At 41.2% G+C, this 18,810-nt stretch overlaps 1 protein-coding gene across 1 annotated transcript in view; it reads right to left on the bottom strand.

The window, feature by feature from the left end:
- Positions 1-2,328: 2,328 nt before the first annotated feature.
- IFT81 (intraflagellar transport 81) overlaps positions 2,329-18,810 on the bottom strand; it is a 40,976-nt gene continuing 24,494 nt past the window's right edge. The window contains exons 11-18 of the mRNA XM_031045532.2: positions 14,715-14,864; positions 12,708-12,836; positions 11,848-11,937; positions 10,771-10,857; positions 9,370-9,441; positions 9,194-9,279; positions 5,111-5,156; positions 2,329-3,878 (exon numbers count right to left, since the gene is read on the bottom strand). Of these exons, the coding sequence (XP_030901392.1) occupies positions 3,696-3,878; positions 5,111-5,156; positions 9,194-9,279; positions 9,370-9,441; positions 10,771-10,857; positions 11,848-11,937; positions 12,708-12,836; positions 14,715-14,864 (843 nt within the window). The 3' untranslated portion in view covers positions 2,329-3,695. The remainder of the gene's footprint in view (positions 3,879-5,110; positions 5,157-9,193; positions 9,280-9,369; positions 9,442-10,770; positions 10,858-11,847; positions 11,938-12,707; positions 12,837-14,714; positions 14,865-18,810) is intronic.

Raw genomic sequence — 18,810 nt, 5'->3', positions numbered from 1 at the left:
ATGATAACACAGACAGGGCACACGTTCAGATTCCTTAGGTCTTTTCACTTAAGTCTGAGCAAATACAGAGCCAACAGGAGAAACCAGATCTGCAGGCAGACAAGACACTGCGGGAACAACTTCCCACACTCGCTGCTGTGTCAATGTGTCATGACCTTGCTCCTAAGGGGACACCTTCCAGGTGACAGCACTTCAGCCTCCCTGCTCTGGCAGTCATACATCTGCCTGCACTTGGAAGCTGGCTCTGGACTCACCAAACACTGCCAGAGTGGTGATTTAGGAATTGGACTGATACTGCCAAGTGGCTGTGCATGGATCACCTGCTGAGGACAGCCACCAGGACATGAGCAGTGAGTGCTCAGTTGCTGTTCATCTGCGCCAAACACAAAGCACTGATCTAAGCAGAAGCAGCAAGTCACTTGCAGAATACATTTCATGTTGCTTACAGGGTACTACGCTATCCGTGCTTAGTAATCTAAACATCCTCATTGCAAAGACATCTTCTAGGCACTCAGCTGAGGCTGAATGCTTCTGCTGTGTTGTGGTTTACAACAGCAAGCAGCATCGTGCTGCAGGAAAGTTATTAAGCAAGCTCTGGAAATCAGTATGTTTAAATACAAATACAATAGCAGGGCTTAACTGTTATGATTGTGGGCAACTATGTGCAGAAGACTTTATTACTACTAATATCCATGTGAGTAAAGATATACAAATAAGCAATCCTAGATATGGGTAAGTTAATATCTATTTTATTTATTATCATTCAAGTGGAAGTACAATGGTATCACTAATCTAAACACAATAATCTGATCTCCAGATGGTAAAATGGCTGGTCATGCACCACAGAGATGTACTGTTTTCTCATGCCTGTTTCTGATGGCTCTAACTATTTCATCTTTCAGGTCCATGCAGAACGTGCCTGTAGCTCTCAAGACAGCTGAAGCCACCGTGACTAAATAACACAAAGCTGCAGAATACTGCTGTAGTTTGATAGCTGGGATACTTCTCATCCAGTTCTGGGTGAAGTCAAGGAGAAGCCTTTTGAAACAAAGCTGCTCATGAGGGACTGCACGGATCAATGTTCCAACAGGAAAACATTTAGTAAGTGCTGGAGTCCTGAATTTAGCCATGCACATTGGACCTTCTCAAGGAAAAGGCTGGTATTTTCCCATATAATGCATTTATCTTATTAGTTAACCAGTTAGGTTATTAATAACAAAGTAAAAAGATAAACTAGAAGTAAGCTTTTAGTTGCAAGTTAGTAAAGATAAAACTGTGATTTTTGAACTCTCAAGTCATGAGCTAGGTTGAAAAGCCAGTGAACAGAATCCATCAAAGTTGCACTTATTAAATGCCCACTTGTATAAAAAGCTAAAAATAGCATTTGAGTTTTTCCAATTTTCTTTTCATAACAGTTATTACGATTTTCTGCTTCATCTCAGAAAGTCATTTTGCTGCTGCTGCTGCTCTAGTGTATAATCTGTGTGCCCTTTCTTGCGCAGCACAAATGACAGAACCTTAATCAGATCAGAACAACAATCACGTCATCTTTGAGTAACCAGCAATAAACTGTTTTTACAAGGGAGAAAGATGAACTATTTTTAGGGGAACTCTGAACAGAAAACCAGAAAATGATTGTACTCAATCTTACTCTACATCATGGCTATGAACGTCAAAAGCATTGCTTCCTCCTGGGCAGCAGGCTCATCCATGTAATACATCTTTGCATTAATGGCTTAGTCAGCTGGGGTTTGTAGGGTTTTGTTTAAAGTTTTGACTTGGAACATATAAAAATCCCCTTTCTCCCTGCCCTGTCCAGTGACTCTGAACCAGAGGCTCATTCCTGACTAACCTGACTGCCCATTTTTGGTGATTATCCCATGTTTGCAGCATGTCTCATCTCTATTTGTCTGTGTTATTTTACTATTGCTGTCAAGCATTCAGCCCAGCCCTCGCCCTGGCCAACTTCACCTGTGCCCATGTCCTGCACAACAGCTTTCCTTCCACTCTCACTAGAAGTGTGCCTAGGGGAAAGCTACAGCTTCTCCTTGTCCTGGGAGAGCTCAGGGCAGCTGTTGAGAAAGACTATCTTCAGCTATTCAGCAGTGTGGGAGGGCTTACATGAGGATGTCCTGGAAATCTGTAGATCTGAGACCCATTCCTTACACATACCCTGCGGTTCTGAGCCCTTTGGTGGCAGCCAGATTAAATTTCATTAAATGACCCATTCAGACCTTTTTCCTGTGGCCCTGCAAGGCTCTTGTCACTGACAATTTACCTTCTTTCACCTAGGAAGTGTAGGAAAAAAAGAATACCATGCAGTCAAAATGTAGTCATCAGGTTTTATTTTAGTTCTGTTAACAAATACATTGAATGCAAAGCCAAACCAGGACCTACATAACCACCATCCTCTCTTCTTGATGTAGAAAACAGCAGATCTCGTAGTTGGGTAGCAAAGAAAGAAGAATTGTTGTTTAGGTCCTGATAAGTCATTCTGCTTCAGGCAGGAAAAACAAAGAACAACCCCAACCACCAAACAAACCAAACCCAAACCTATCAGGAAATTCAATAAGCCAAGAGGCTAGGGAAGAACAGCCACAGGTCTGGGCCTGCAGACTTACCACTCTGCCTCTGCTTCCAGTCTCTGGCTGTGGCTGAGAGGCTCTCACCCGAAATGCTGAAGCGTGAGGGACAGTTTCAAGCCTCACCCACATTCCTCTTACCCTGGGTCAGCTCTGGGTCTCATGAGGCAACATGAAGGGCAGTGACAGTTGCCTGTGGCTCACAGGTGAAAGCCAAGGGGGACACAACCCTCCCTCAGTACCTGCTCTGCACACCCTGACACACACAGGAGCCTGTGTGCTGAACTTACATCCACCAATAACCCTCTCTGGGTGGTGTAAGCAATTTGGAACCACCCTGCACTGACAGAACAGCTCCAAATGTCCTCAGTGGAGAAAGCTTTTAGTCAACCACCGTTCACATTTTCACAAGGACAACTCAGAAAAAGCAGAAGGTGAATGTGCAAGAGAAATACATTTGTCAAAAACAACCACCAAAGATAATGGAAAAAAGCTCAGACTCCAAGTAATTGTTCTCAGAGCCTGCTCCTGACGCTGTAGCAATGAACTGTCTCCTGGAAGCACAATCACCTGAACTCAGCCGTGCAAGGAAAGTATGATGAGGAGTGTGCCAGCGAGGTCTGGGCAGCTCAGAGCCAATGGGGCTCCATTCTCACCAGTCACACTAGGTGAATAAAGACAATAGGGAAGGAGAAGGCCAAGCCAGGAGGTCCACAGTTACACAATATCAGGTCCCAGGCCTTGCAAAAACATAACCTTAGTGATACAGAGTAAGGAGCAGAGCAATTAGGGAAGTGTTCTGTGACCCTGGAGAAGGATTTCTTCTCCTTTGATCTCTCTGCAGATGCATGCCATTCCCAGCCTCATAAACCAAAGATTTACAATGAGGTTCACCCTGGAGCAGCTCTCACAGCAGATCTTCCTAACCACATTATGTTCTCTCTTAAACAGTGGAGGAAAAGCTTCCTTGAGTGCTGAGCAGCTCTCGTTTATCCACCAAACCCAAACAACATACAGCAAATTGCAGAAACGATGAAAGCAACAGCATTTACTGAGGGTTTACCTTTAAGAAGCCAATGCAATGTCCTCCCAGTTGATGTCAGTATCAGGAGTTCATAATACAAGCCTGTCTTTACCCCCTTCCTGGATGACTTGACCAATGGCTGTTTGGTTTTGTTGTTTCAGAAAACATTCCTTCTTACATAGCATTAACTGCTCAAAATCCTGCCACATCTTCATTTGCTTCATGTTTGCAGCGTGATTTTCACGGACAACTTTCTGCTTCTCTCGTAATTTCTGTTAAAGAGACAAAACTATCAGTTTCTGGGCTGGTTTTGTGCCACAGGAGCCGCTCACAAAGGCACCTTGGAGTGACAAACATTTTGATATGCTACTGAAATATCATTTTGTTCGTGTTGTTGACACTCTCTGCAAGTGATAAATGCATCAACACCTGGGACTTGGATCTTTGTGCACATTGACAAGTATTTCAGTGGTTTTAAACTAAATAATTGTCTTCTCTATCTGAGAAGTTATGCTAAAATCTGAGCCCATTTCCATACAGAGCTCTTGCACTGCAGCTGCAGCCTGCAATGGATTCATATCATAAAATGATGGAATGGTTCGTGTTGGAAGGGACCTTAAAGCTCCTCCAGCTCCAACCCCTGCCCCGGGCAAGGACCCCTTCCACTGGAGCAGCTGCTCCAAGCCCCTGTGTCCAACCTGGCCTTGAGCACTGCCAGGGATGGGGCAGCCACAGCTTCTCTGGGCACCCTGTGCCAGCGTCTCAGCACCCTCACAGGGAACAGCTTCTGCCCCATGGCAGGGGGTTGGAACTAGATGATCTTAAGGTCCTTTCCAACCCTTTCTGTGATTCTAATGTCTCCTGAACCTTCTCTTCTCCAGTATCATGACATTATACAAACAAAATCAATGCTTTACAATTAAACCCACTATTGATTATTAACAGTGGCAGCTCAAACCTGTACAAATTGCTCACAGGCTGACTCAGAAAAAGGAAACTAATAAAAGAAAGCTGTCTGGTGTGAGCTGGAAAGCCTAACCTCATCCATGCTCATCCGAGCTTCACGCAGGATTAAAAAGGGACAACTGCTTTTGTTTAACACTGCTGTGTTGATGATCCCTTGGCCTTTAATAACCATGATCAAGCTGACAGGCTTGAAATTTATTGTCTTCAACAGGTTGCTTTATATACAACATAAAATCTGAGCTGGCACAGTTCGTTATACCTCTGTTTCAGTTTCTTATCCAAATGGTTTTCAGGGAATGTGCTGTCACATTAAGCTGTTTGACTATCTTTTGCAAGTGGCTCATGCTACACTCTGCAGGAAATCAAGCCCTGAGCATGATCTCTTTTCAGGGTATTAGTTACCAATGCCAGCAGTAATGGAATTTCTTTGTAGGCTGCAACATGCTTTTTATAAAAGACTGACCACAGCCTTTGGGAATAAGCCCCACAAAAATATACACTGCACAATGTTGTTACAAGGTAAAAACCTCATTCTTACCTTCCCAAGGTTTTCTTGTTCCAGGATCATTCGTGTATACTGTTCCCTAGAGGAAAGATAATTTGATTATGATTTTCTTTGGTTCTGTGTAATAGGACAGAATAGTGATGCAGGCATGGAAAATGATAGAAGTATTGGGAGGTTCATAAATGAGAGAGGAGTCATGAAGAAACGTTTTTGTCTTTGGACAACATATCAATCCCCTGGCATCAGGATCCGATCTCTGATTCTCCCACTTGTGTGTTTGGGGTAAGTGATACTGGAGAAGATCTCTCACATTTTTGAAGCAGGGATGATCTGGGGAGACCTTATAGCAGGTGCAAACCATTCTATGATTGCTGATATATGAGATGTAGGTATATAGTTTTATCCTTCCAGCTTGAAGAAAACAGCAAGATCATTCAGATAAGATGTACTTGATCCCTTTCTGATAGTGCATTTATCCCAGTGATATTTGGAGGTCAGCCAGTGGCCTCGCTTGTACATGTGTCAATTTACAAGTTCACAGCCTTTAATTGCTGTGAATGTAGCATTGGAATGAGTGGGGAAATACAGGAATGAAGGGGAAAAGCATTTCACCCCAGGTGTGGGGTGCGATGGACCTGCTGCACATTCCTCACTTACAGAGAGCAGCCATCACATTTAGGTGCCTAAATATAGGCTTAGAAACATAACTGTTGACATTCATTATTACATATCTTGGCTGAACACCTTTGTCTGTAACAAGTGGCTGGATCACTTTGACACAGGCAAACTTGATACATGAAACCTGGCAACATATTATGTAAACCATAGCAGCAGGATTCAGGTACATTGCTACACGCTTATTTTAAAATGTGACAATAAAATTCACTGATTCACCTGAAATAAAAAGCTCAGGTGTTATATGTGGTGGGTAACAGGTAGCCTGACTGGCTGAGAGCTTGCTAGCAGAGTGAAAACTAACCCAGCTCATCTGAAGAGCCTTCCACATTGCTCAGGGAAGAAGAGCTTTGCCTAATCCTAATTTCCAGAAAGCAAACTCAGTCTTCATGACACCAGACTGGGAAGTTTGCTAGAGTGTGGTGAGCAGCCAAGCAGAACCAAAGCATCGTGTTTCTTCTGTTCCTTCCATTCTGTTCAGTACTCCAGGCTCCTGACTGGAGCCCTGGCCTTGCCTGCCATGCTCCCTGCAGAATGGATGTGCAAGGAATGAAGCTGGATCACTTTATGATCTCTCCCTCTCAGACAGCTCTAACCAGAACAAATCAGTGTCCTGAGGCTGCTCAGCTGATCCCTTCCAGCCCTCACCAAAGCAGAGATGGAAAGCCACACTGCACCTTAATTCCACTGGCACACAGCAGATGTTCACACGCATTTGGCCTCAAGAACACAGTTGTTATGGGTTTTTTTAATCAGAGTTTTCAAAGTAATCATCAGAAGATTGGATGTCTTTCCTCCTAAGTTTTTCTTTACTATTTATAATGATGACTGGAAAGAATGCAACTTAATAACTTCATCAACAAAGACACAACTTTCTATTTTTAGAGAGGAAAATTAACTTTTCACATTCCTAAAAAGTGACTCCACCAGACAGAGAGTTTATGTTCAATAAAGGGGGTCTGAATTAAGACATTTTTTGTTCAATACATTGTTAGGAAAGTGCTGTTCTATTTCTGGTTCATTTTTACTCCGTTTACATTCCAGTGTCTGCTGAAAATACACTCACATTGTAAAAGGATGTCTAGAAAAAATCTTATCGTCTTATTTGACATGCTGCAAATTGCTGCATTGAACTTCATTGTGAGTTGTTTAAATGTGACGGGTCTGTGACCTCCTACAGAAGGTCAGAAATGTGCATAGTCACTGTGTGAGGATGGTTTCCCCAGGGACACAGGGACAGTGGTAATGCTCCACTCACATTCTCCTCACCATACCTGGAATGACAGAGCTGGACTCACGCTTAGATCCAGCATTAGGCTTCCATGGCTCTTCTGGGTGAGAGCTCACACTGGGGATGGTCACTCCACAAGCACCAGAGTCAGAGCATTTCTTACGTAGTGTCTGTGCACAAGTGCAGAACCTCCCTTTACCCACAAGGCCATAAAAGGCTGGACCTGCATTTCCTCTCAGCCGTTTGGCTGAGCCGAGCTGCTTTTCATCCTGATGGATATTCACTCATCACTAAGATTTTTCTCACAATCACTTCTCTTTTCATACTTCTGCTTATTTTTGCTGTTTCATCGTCTTTCATGAGATAAATCTTTATTTCCTACAGCCTTCCATTACTTTGTGAGATAGAAGAAGAGGCTTCTTAGGCTCCATTCACATTCTATCTCCTCCTACCTTAACATCAGTAGTTCTGATTCTTTTCTTACTCTTATTTTTCCTGCATTGTTTACTGTCATATTTAAACATTTCCACACCTCAGATCCTTGGGGAAGGTCTCTGTGATGGATATTAAACTAATCCTTTACTTCCTTGAGGTCTCTGCCTCATATTCTAGAGCAGCAGGAGATTGTGGACCCCACAACAGAAGCTGTGGCAGCCCCATCCTTGGCAGTGCTCAAGGCCAGGCTGGACACAGGGACTTGGAGCAAGCTGCTCCAGTGGAAGGGGTTGGAGCAGGATGAGCTTTAAGGACCCTTCCAACCCAAACCAGTCTGGGATTCTGTGATGAGATACAGCTCCACTGGAGCCAGTGCAAGATGCATAAGGACAACATATAGTTAATGAAGGATCTGATGGAGAAAGACCTCATGTCTTCCTGAGGGAATCCCTGGAATTTCTCATTCAGTTCAACACAGTAATTTATTCTTCCATCTCTTTGGAGAAGTGGCAGACAACTGCTGGTTCTCTCTTCCTGTTGTGATGTCAGCACACTGGCAAGGCTGAAGCTTTCCAATGCAGTGCAGAATAACTCTCAATTACCTAATGGAGCAGTTCTCTCTTTGCTTTGCACTCAGTCATGTTTTTATCTTGTTTTGTGAATGGGACAATTTTGTGCAGCATTTTGGCACACTGTACAGAAGGCTGTGCAGGAGCCACAGCCATGACAGATGACACAGATCCCAAGCAGCAATCTGTCCCATCACTGACATACATATGCAGAAATCTAAGAAGAGGCCTTCACCAAGGGATTATATTGCTGTGGCTGTTTCAAGCCTAAATGATAAAGCAAACTGTAGGAACGCTGGTTGATGCACACTGTGAGATGGAGGGGAATGAGGCAGAGCTGATGTCCCCTCTGGACTGAACAAACATATTTAGCATTCAGTATAGAGTAAAAAACCATCTATATGACATGGTAACATTTAGACTTCTTAGCACAGATAATGAATCCAGAACCATTTCAATCTTTGGCAGGACTGCATCATTTAAAATAGAAAATGACATGGAAAAAAAAAATAAGCTATTCAGTTCATAACCTTTTGTGCTTCTCTCCCTACCAGGCAAGGAAAAGGGGTCCTGAAAAGGATGGAGCAAGTGTCTTCGATGGAGTAAATTTAATTGAATGCAAAGATGAAGGTGAGTGTGACAATGCAGTACAGTATTCATTCTACTTCCAGTCGGAACTACAAATAGGAGCAAACCAAAATGCATTTATGATGTACATACACAGTCCTGCACTCCTGTACCAGTGCTGGTGACAGCTCTTATACTGAAAAGACAAGGAGAAGATTTGCAAGTAATGGCCAGAACCTGAGGGGAGCAGGTAGTGGCTCTCCAAGAGGTGATAGACCTACTCCTGCATGCTGGAGTCTTGCAGGGGGAAACCTGGCAGAGGCATTATGTGTGGTAGAGCCACACTTCCTGCAGGGCTTCTCTGAGCTTGTGCCAACAGAGGCTGCAAGTTAAAACCACTATCTAGGGCCTATAATCTCCAGCAGGAAGGGAAAATCTTTTGGTATGCCTGGGAGAACTCTTAGGTTTACAGCAGTATATACTGGAATTCAAGATGCTTATTTTTAGATTATTATAGTGTTTCTAAATTTATCAGGTGAACTCCTCCAGTTCAAATGCCAGTGAGAAAATTCCAAACTTCAACCTTAGCTTATGAATATCCTTCGAGTTAACACAAAGGAAGGGCATTCATGCACTTACCGAAGGGCCTTTCGCCTCTCCTGTGGGTCTGAGGAGACATATGCCTTCATTTCTTCTTTAGCACGCTGCAGCTGTACTTCTAGATTCTAGAAAGAAAGAGGTAATTAAATATATATATATATAATAATTGTTATTTCACTTTACAATGAACAATTTGGACCCTCTTGTAATCTTACCCTTTTCATGCAGTTAATGTAATGGTAGTTGCTTTCTTCCTGAACACACTCCTCAAGAAGTCCTTTCACTTCCTGTGGTACAAGAATAAGATTTCAGAGCACATCAAAACTGAAGTCCACAGGAGATGCCCTGTGTTGCTCTATAAACTAGGAGAGACTGGGCAGAAACAGGAAGAATACTGAATAATTTCTCAGATGCTTATATAATTCAAGCTTTCCAAAAGTCCCTTTACAGTGAAAGGCAACACATTTGCAGTTTTGGTCACACTTAGAGATGCTAAATGATTGTTAATGGCTGTTTATTAATATGACTGACTTCCAGCAGACACCTCAAGTGCTGCCAAGACTCTTGTTCCTATAAGCACATCGTAAGTGCTAAATACAGTTGTGTATAAGCATTTCCTGGTACCCATCTGCAAAATGTATGTTAGAAGCTACAGATATGTTAATAGTATGCTAATTAGCAATCAGTAATTACACTGAGGAGTATAGAGACAGTGGGTTAGTCCTATCTCTAAATGGTCTACACAAAACCACCCCAGTAATTCAAAGGGAATTCTTGTACCCCAGGTCACACACTTTATCAATTCCAAAGCTGACTTTCAGATCATGAGCTGGAAAATGGGACTCTGCTGTTCAGCTGCAAGAGTTTGCTTGCACTACTCACGTCCAGCTTAATCAGGGGATGTGATTGTCATCATGTGTTAGAAAATGACTAAGATTTGTGTGCCAAGAAAAACAGCCTTGATTGCTATTGTAAAATAGTCCTTATGGAAGGTCTGCTTCATAGCAGGTTCATCTGTGGATTCTTTTATTTTGTTGGATTAAGCCATACAAAGGTACTTTAGTGCAGGAAAAGCATTACCTAGATGTCCACCCACTTTCAATGTATGCCTTTTTTATTACAACCCCTATTCCATATGTGGGCAAGGTCTTGAAAAATCAAGACCAGGCTCAATTCACAGGAGGTGATCTAGTGAGGTAAACCAGATTCGTATGAACATATGAACAGTGTCCCCACATTAAAGGGCTTCACTGGTTTAAGTGCCTCCCTTCCTTAAAGTGCTACAGCACAAGTATTCTATGGTGAAATTCTTTCCCAACAGGTTGTATTTAGGCCAGCAGGATTTCTGGGAGATGCACCTTGCTAATCAAAGCTGGATGTTGGTGGATGGACTTAAGTACCACCAGGTTCATTGGCTGCTGGAGACGTATGAGACTGTAGCCAGTCCACAGCAGCTTCAGGCATGATTTGTGTGGCTTTGGATCACCACTGACTCATTTCCACCCAAGATGATTTGTGCTTCCCATGTCCAGAGGGAAGCAGGGAAAATATTGTAACACAGAAAAGAACAGGTTGCACAGTGTTTATGAACATGCATAAGCGAGCCACCTCCTTACCTGTTCCAGTGCAGAGCGATTGCTCTCTAACCCTGCTGCACAGCTGTTGTATTGCATTTTCTTCTCATCACATTCTTGAGTTAATTCCTTATGTAAAAAGGGCAAAAGGAGACATAAAAGAACTCTTGAAGTGACTGACATGTGACATTCAGGCAGACAGAGCTGCTCTCAGTCTCACACATCATCCTCAGCGGCTGGCACACTGGCAGACACATAAACCCACCAGGCACATGGGTGTTATTCCACAGGGGGAAGCCACAAGGCTCCACATGCATGCTGGAAGCTCTGCTGAACATACCACAACAGGGCACATCTCCTCTTCACAGCCATAACTTTGATGTGCTAGGTTAGTAAGCAGTGTTTGCAAGAAGAAATGAAAAATAATCATAAAAATAGAGATTAAGAAAGGATTAGTGTATTTGCTACCCATGAAAAGCCACCTTTCCAGTTGTACACAACAATCCTGCAGTGGATTTCATTTGCTGACACTTTTCATAGAACCATTAAAAGGAATTCTTCTGGGAATTCAGTTGACAGAACTGGATTGCTCTATTCTACAGCAAGGAGCCAACTTACAGCAGCTGTGGACCTGAATGACTTCTGATCTTTCAGCTCTCTAAAACTTTGAAAACAAATGGATAAATCTGTTGCTCCCGCAGACTAATAAAGGACTTAGATCAATGACTTCAACTATCTGGATGAGAGATTTGCATCAGTTTCAAAAGGGGAGCATTAGTTGAGATCATTAGCTCAGAGATGCAGAAAAAGCTTTGAAACAAGTTGAAAAACTCACTTTGCTATAGTTTTGAACCCCAATTTTAAGATGTTCTCCTGGTGCAGTGGTTTGAGTTGCTCTAAGGGACAAAATCTTCAGCCTGATTTTGTGTCTGCACTGTCAGCTTTTATGAATCCCAGTCTTTAGCATGTCACCTATTGCAAATCATGGCTAACCCATTCTGCTATTTCCAGCTTGTCTTTGGAGTTATGTTCTTGTACAGCACTACAGAGATCCAGAAATGAGACTCATTTGGGATTCTGATTTTATTTACATAGTGTGAGAGAAGTGCTTCTACTAACCTGGCATTTTTGACGCAACTGCCTCAGTTCTTTGATGACAGGAGCTAGGCTTGCCTTCTTCTCTGACACCATGCTATTCAGGTTTCTAACCTGAGAGTGACAATAATATACAATAACAATAAAATACAGTAACAATATACAATAGTACTTTTATATAATAAGGAATGTGAAAAGAAAGAGAAGTAACCCAAAATATATAGAGAAAAATGCGTGATGAAGCCGGAATTATATAGAAGTTCAGGCCTAATTAACAAAGGGGGGAGCCCATCTTGCAGCAGGGTCATTACCACAGACAAGGAATTCTGCTCCCATTGTTTCAAGTGAGAACATCATAGAGAAACCATCACATAGGAGACATCCTATGTGCCAGACACCTGGAGACCTTAAGGAGTAGGGGAAGATGAAGACGTTGCATAGAGGTGGATGAAGAGAAAGGAAAAAATCCTTAAGAAAACAAACAAAAAAGGCTCTGCATAGGTTAAATAAACTTTGAAAATGCTAAACCAGAATCACTTTAAATGATTTATACTGAAGATTCAAATTTGATCCAGCTTTCTCTTTAAGAATCATTCTGTTTTAATTACTCCACTTCATTTTAAAAGCACCCTAATGATTTCAAAGAGTATCATTTTGCTTTTTGCTCTTTTGCCATATTTTCACATTAGAAATTCCAGTCCTGTCTTGCTTCTATGGCTATGTGGGAAGTTAAATTAAAACATGACAGAACTAAGGGCAATTGGAAATTGGCCTACAGAATAAAACCCAACAGATTTAGCTCTTAAACTTGGGTTTATATGTTTATATGCCAAGGAACCAGACACCCACATTGAGGAAATACAATAGCTTAAGTCAAAACTCACCATTTCAGACATGTTATCTAGTGTCTGGCCTTTCATTTCATCTATTTCACTTTTTACTGCCGATACTCTTTCCAGCTCCTCCTGCTTGTAACTATATCCAGAAATGCCTTTCTTGTCTTCAATAGCTTGCTGCAGACACAAAAAGTAAACACAGAATGTGAGTCCATCGAGTAATATGACAAATTCCTTCAGAAAGCCAAAATACTGTAAGAAATGGGAAAAGGGAAGTACTGTTGTCAGTTTAAAAGTGATGAATAATCTAACTGCCAGGAAAACCTCACTCTATCTAGTGCCTGTACAGCAGCATAATAACAACTGTCCTAACACTATTTGGTCATCCAATGCCCAATGAAATGAACAGGAAGTTTCCACAAGGTCAAGTGGGCTTTAAGTCAGGCTCTGAAGCTCAGTGTGTAAAATGCAGCTGTTAAATCTGAAGATGTAGCTAATTGTTTTTTAAACAACTGTCAAGCAAAACTAATTACTCATTACAGTTAACACTCATTACAGTAACACTAATACCAACTTACTAGCAAAGTCTAGCACTGCATCACCCAAGCTTTACATTTAATTATATGTTGATGTAATGCTCTTTAGCGATGCTTGCTCATTATTTTCTGCAATCTGAAAGTGAAGTGTTGATTTATGCATCCACAATTTGTTAAAAAGCAAAACATGCCTTCTAAAAAGTGCCATATCTCTCTGAACTCCAAGTCCATTATCCTCAAAAACCTTTTACAACCATCTGTTTAAGAAAAGATTTGTCTCTTTTCAGACTTTAATAGCAGTGGGTAATTTGACAAGGTGTTATGCCCAGGGCTAGAAGAAGATTTGATTCTATGGGGAAAGAGTGCACACTAGTCATCTGGTGGGCAGAACTTTATGGAGTCAAGGCTCTGTAGTTTTACTAACAGGTAGTTTAGGAAAGGTCAGACCTGAATGAGAACATACTGGTGAGCACATGCAGCCACTTCAGATAAAGGCTTTGCCTCTGCTGTGTTTTGCCTATGAGATGACCCTTGTGCACTAGTGATCCTGCTGCTAACAAATACTTCATCAGTGTTTATTCCCCTTTCTTCTAGTGAGCAGCAATCATGAGAACAAGCTCTGGTCCTACAGCAGATGGGGCTTCTTTCTACCCAGGTAGCAGTTCTGGTCTTAGTTTTAACCAAACAGTGAAAGCTATTGAAATAGCATGACATCATCCGCTGCATCTCTGCAAGTATCTCTCCAGAGCCTAGCCCATGTATTTTCATGCTTTCCATTTTCTTTTAATAAGGCAAATACTTTTATGTTTCAACATGCAAAATATGTACAGATAACAAACAGGACAGAAGATAAATAAAACCAAAGTGTTTGATAATAAGAATACCGGTATTGGAAGAAAACACTACAGCAGTGGCATTGCATTTGGGATGCATGTTTATTCCTTGAATGCTTCCAGTTGTGCATAGCAGAAATCCTTCTCCTGCTGTTCTGGCTAGAAAAGTCCAGTTTTACATTTTTCACTGACTGTGAAATGCATTTTCTTCTGAATATTTTGGGGTTAGAATGTTTCCTTCCTGCTGGCTCTGTTTTTAAAACACTATTCCAATATATTTTGCAGCAGTAACTTGAATCCTATTTCCTGCTGGTAATTTTCAAAGCCCTTACTATGTATGTGGATTCCAGGAACTAATTTAAGAATCCAAGCCTTGCTCTAACTGGCGTTAGTGAAGATCTACCATTGACTTTAAAAAGCAGGGTCAAGCCCCTCGGTCTAAAAAGAAACTGCAGGACAGTCGTGACTGCCTGTAAGAAACAGTTGCTGAACATAAAGTACAGCAGCTTCACATAGTCAACAGACAGAAATAAACTTTATACCCCAATGACTCTTTTACTAATGCCAGCAGGAGACCTGAGGACGATACCCATTAGAATCTAACAAAACAACATCCATGTTATTAGAGAGCTGTTCCCAGGGAAGGAAGGGTGTTGGACTGTGGGAGCAGTAAATGCCTGTATTACCAACTGCTGCTGAATAGCCTCGTGGCGCTGTTTGAGAAGTTCTTCTGTCCTCTGGAGGATACCATACTCAGCTGTAATTTCTGCTACTTCCAGTCTTTTCTTCTTATAAAATGTGTTCTTGCTCCGGAGCTTATTAACATAATGTTTCAACTGGGAAGAGAGAGACAGAAATATCATTTAACTTAAAGCAAAACAGAGCCTTATCACAAACTGTTGCTATCTAAAATAGAATTATCCTATCTGGACTGCATATTGAAGTGTTTAGAACAGAGACTGGAATTCAGGATTCCCAGGGTCCGTTTATTTTCAGCTCTGCATTTGCTCACTGAGGGAGATGAACAAAACCAGCTCTATTGCTTTCTGCATCTCAGCTCACCCATTTGCAATAGTGAGAGCCCTCTGTTCCACTCATCACAGTTTGACAGTTGGAAAAGTAATTACTCTTTGCAGAATGTTGTGAGAATCACAGATAATGAAGAAGTTGATGTAATAGTAATTTGCAGTGGTACCAGAGCACCAGATCAGCAGCACACAGCCCCAAAATGCTCTGCAGACCGAGAAACATGATAAGAAAGTGCAGAAAAATTGGAAGAGGGCCTGGGAAAGGACAACCTTTAAGTGGCAGTTCTCAATAGTCAGAATTTGTTGCTCTCTTTCCTTGACTCTTGCAGACCTAAATGATATGGTTGGCTGAGTTTTTCAAAACAGGAAAAGAAAAGCAGAGTCCTTGCACAGAAGCAGTGAAATGCACTGTCCATGTCACTCAAAAAGTCATGGAGAATTTAGATTTTTATTAAAGAACAAGTAAAACAGCCTTACAGGTCAACACCTTAGCTAATTTACACCTGAATCGTGTGTGCTCCAGTTCTAACACCTATGAAATATCAGGTGTTGAAACAAACATGCAGTATTTTTCTTTGCCTTAATGTTTTCCATCTGTCAGACAGGCTTAGCTCTTCTATGTTATGTGAGAGCTACGAGACAAATGATAGTCACAACTAAAAACTGCATTTAAATCCAGAGGTAGAAAGTAAATAAACTGATTAAAGTCAATGATGTAAGCAAAGGTTTCAGAAAGTTCCTCGATGAGGAGGGGTTCCATGTGTGCAGTGTGAGCATAGAACAGGTGGCCCTACAGAGAGAACAGGACTCCCTCTACCACTGATACAAGTTTAAAACACAAACATAAAGGACTTGGGGTTTGAAATGTATATCTTTTCTTTGTGCAAAATGATGCCTCTCCTTTCCAAAGACTAAATCCAACAAACCGGTGTGACCACAGCCCAAGAACCCCCAGAGTAACTGTATGTTCTATAAAAAGTGTCCTGGGCACAATGCCCAAAATGAAATCAACCCTGTTCATCTGCCATCCTGTGCGATATCTAGGCCAAAGCTGCTTCTCTCTTGCTATGCTCCAGAACTATTTTTAAAGCCAAAAGCTATAAACGTTTTTGGTGAAAGAACAAACCCACAAATTACTCAATGTGCTCTATGCAGATTGGACTATGCGTGGCTTTGGAACACCGGTTTACATTGTGTGTACAACCTAGGACAAGGGTAGACAAGGTCACCGAAGCCACAGCACTGCACAGTGGAGGCAGCCCTGTTACTGTCAGCCTGGCTCTGTTAGATGATTGGTACCCTGAATAGAGTATTACCAGAATTAAGTCTTTTTCATAGCAATTCTGTTTCATATCCTCTTAGTTAACACAAAAGACACTTCTTTATTAATTGCTTAGACAATACCAAGTTTTCTGTGATTTTCAAGAGTACAAAAGTATAAGTAGAACATCTCCAACTAACTGAGGAAAACTCAAGTGAAGCACAGTCTTGATCGAGTAGTTCCTGAGACATTTCATTTGACCAGTGGAATATAGTAAAGAATGATGTAAAAGATTAAACTTACTTAAGACGTGACCACATTCAGCTATCAAATCTCAATGGTTTAGCTCAGGATGAAAAGCCAACTATTATTCTCTTCACTTCTAGAGCTACTTTTAAGGTCTTGAAAATAGCTCGAGTGGGAGGTTGAGTATTTGCATATTCAATATTCAAAGCATAATGTATTTTACAATGGAAGTCAAAGGATCTTGTTGATTAAAGAACTGGTTCTACCAATGTTCTATTATTAGTTGATTAAGTTAGGACTATATCATTAAAATTTCATCCAAAATGAACTACAAGTTGCTCACATTGACAAGAAAAACCTATTCATTTAGAGGATGCTGTCTATCTTTCAGCACAATCTCTGGCTTTTTAAAAGCAACCTCAGCCTCTCACACAGCTTTTATTGCAGCAAATGAGACAAAACAAGGTATAAACAACGATAATATCTGTAGCCTCCACCTCCTCCAAAGGTTCAGCCCCTCAAAATCTCGCTAACTGAAGGCTTTATATCAAAGGCCAAAATCAGAGGTGGAGTTATTAGATTGGGATCCATTTAAGTCAGCTGCTTGTAGGGATCTTATGGCAAAAGTGGGTTTCTTCAGCCTAAAAGCAGAGAATCATTCTGTAGGTTTCCAAACAATAAACATAAGCTGCTTCTAAAACACCAGTGCTTTCATCTGCATAAGCATTACTTCGGAAGCTTTGCACATTTCCTGCTTCCATCTATATGTAAATGAAAACCCAAGCCCCTAAAGTGCTATAAAACATTGTACTTTGCTGTGGTAAAAGGTCTGTTAAATAATTTGCACAGCTCACAGCAGAATAACACTGTTCAGCCATATCACTTTACAGTTAACCAAAAGGAATCTGTTTTCCAGCAGCAGCAGCATTTTCCCATAGACCAGGTCAACTTCTTCCTGCGCAGATACTCGGCAGCAGGCTCAACCTACAGAATTCCCATGGATCAGCCAGTGCCCACAGTGAGGCACCATTCAAGGCCATGTCATAGAAAGCGTTTCTTTCTCAAGCAACTTAACACAAATAGTTATTTAAGCTTCAAAGATTCCATGACTGGACAAGAACCAAATGCTGGCACTGAGTTAGCAGTCAGAGTAAACAAGGCTGAAGCCCCATGTTTGCTAGTCAGGTCAGAGCCCCCGCTATAGGAAAGCTATCCAAATGAAAGCAAGGAAGGATTATGCTTTTTCACTCGGCTATTTTTATGGATCACTGGAACATAACAAGTGTGGAATCTAGATTATGAAACAGAGTGAATGAAAACAGGGCTTTGGTCTCTTTTACAATGCCCTGCAGTATGCAGGTATCTTGCATCCCTGTATTATGTTCTGTTATTATCTAAAGGATCCAGCAAGCACTAGCACTTTGTGCTTCATCACTTATTACAACCCAAAAGAGATTGCTGTCAAGTTGTTGCAAAATCATTAAGTTTTATGACAATTCTAAATACAACAAGATGGAACCACAGCTATTGAAATGGCTTCTCCAGGACCATACAGCAGGAACAAACATAAGCATGTTGACCACATGCATCAGTGCGTTGCTGAGCTGGGATCAAAGCCCCGCTTCTCCAATGCCTGGTTTTATGCCTTCACTATAAGCCCATCATATTGTCACCTTAAACATTTGCCCCATGTTTTCACATGGTTCTTATTCCAAGATTATCATTAAAGGAGAAAATGGATAAGCTTATTTTCAGAAAAGACCAAATCCCAGATTAATCCCTTGCTTGCAAGGCACATCTTTAAAAAGAGTATTTTCTGGATCACTGTATCAATTTGATTGTGTTATAGTAATCAAAATATTCTTCATACAAAAGTACTTCAGAAAGTAAAGTATTAATAAAAAAAACCCCGATCTGTCTGAAATACATAATCTAAACAAGGTTCCAAATCAAGTTTTGTTAATGAAATTACTTGCACAAGCCCAGTAAGTGCAGAAAATCTCTATTTTTATGAAGACTTGAGGAACAGATGTTTTAATTTTCTAGCTAGACCAATTAAGAGGTACAAACTGTCCAAAGTGTTCAAATTCAGGCAGGAAAAGTTCCTGATCATAACACATTTTCAGCATTTTTTCCTAAGAGGCTCTAAATTTAAGCAACTGTTGGCTATAGCTAATAACTCCTAGAATATAAAGATAGGCGCAGTATTACCTCAATCCATTAAAATGAAAGTATCCCACAGCCTGC

This window comes from Melopsittacus undulatus, chromosome 12 (assembly GCF_012275295.1).
Source record: "Melopsittacus undulatus isolate bMelUnd1 chromosome 12, bMelUnd1.mat.Z, whole genome shotgun sequence".
NCBI lineage: Eukaryota > Metazoa > Chordata > Aves > Psittaciformes > Psittaculidae > Melopsittacus > Melopsittacus undulatus.
This window is presented reverse-complemented; position numbering and strand designations above follow the sequence as displayed.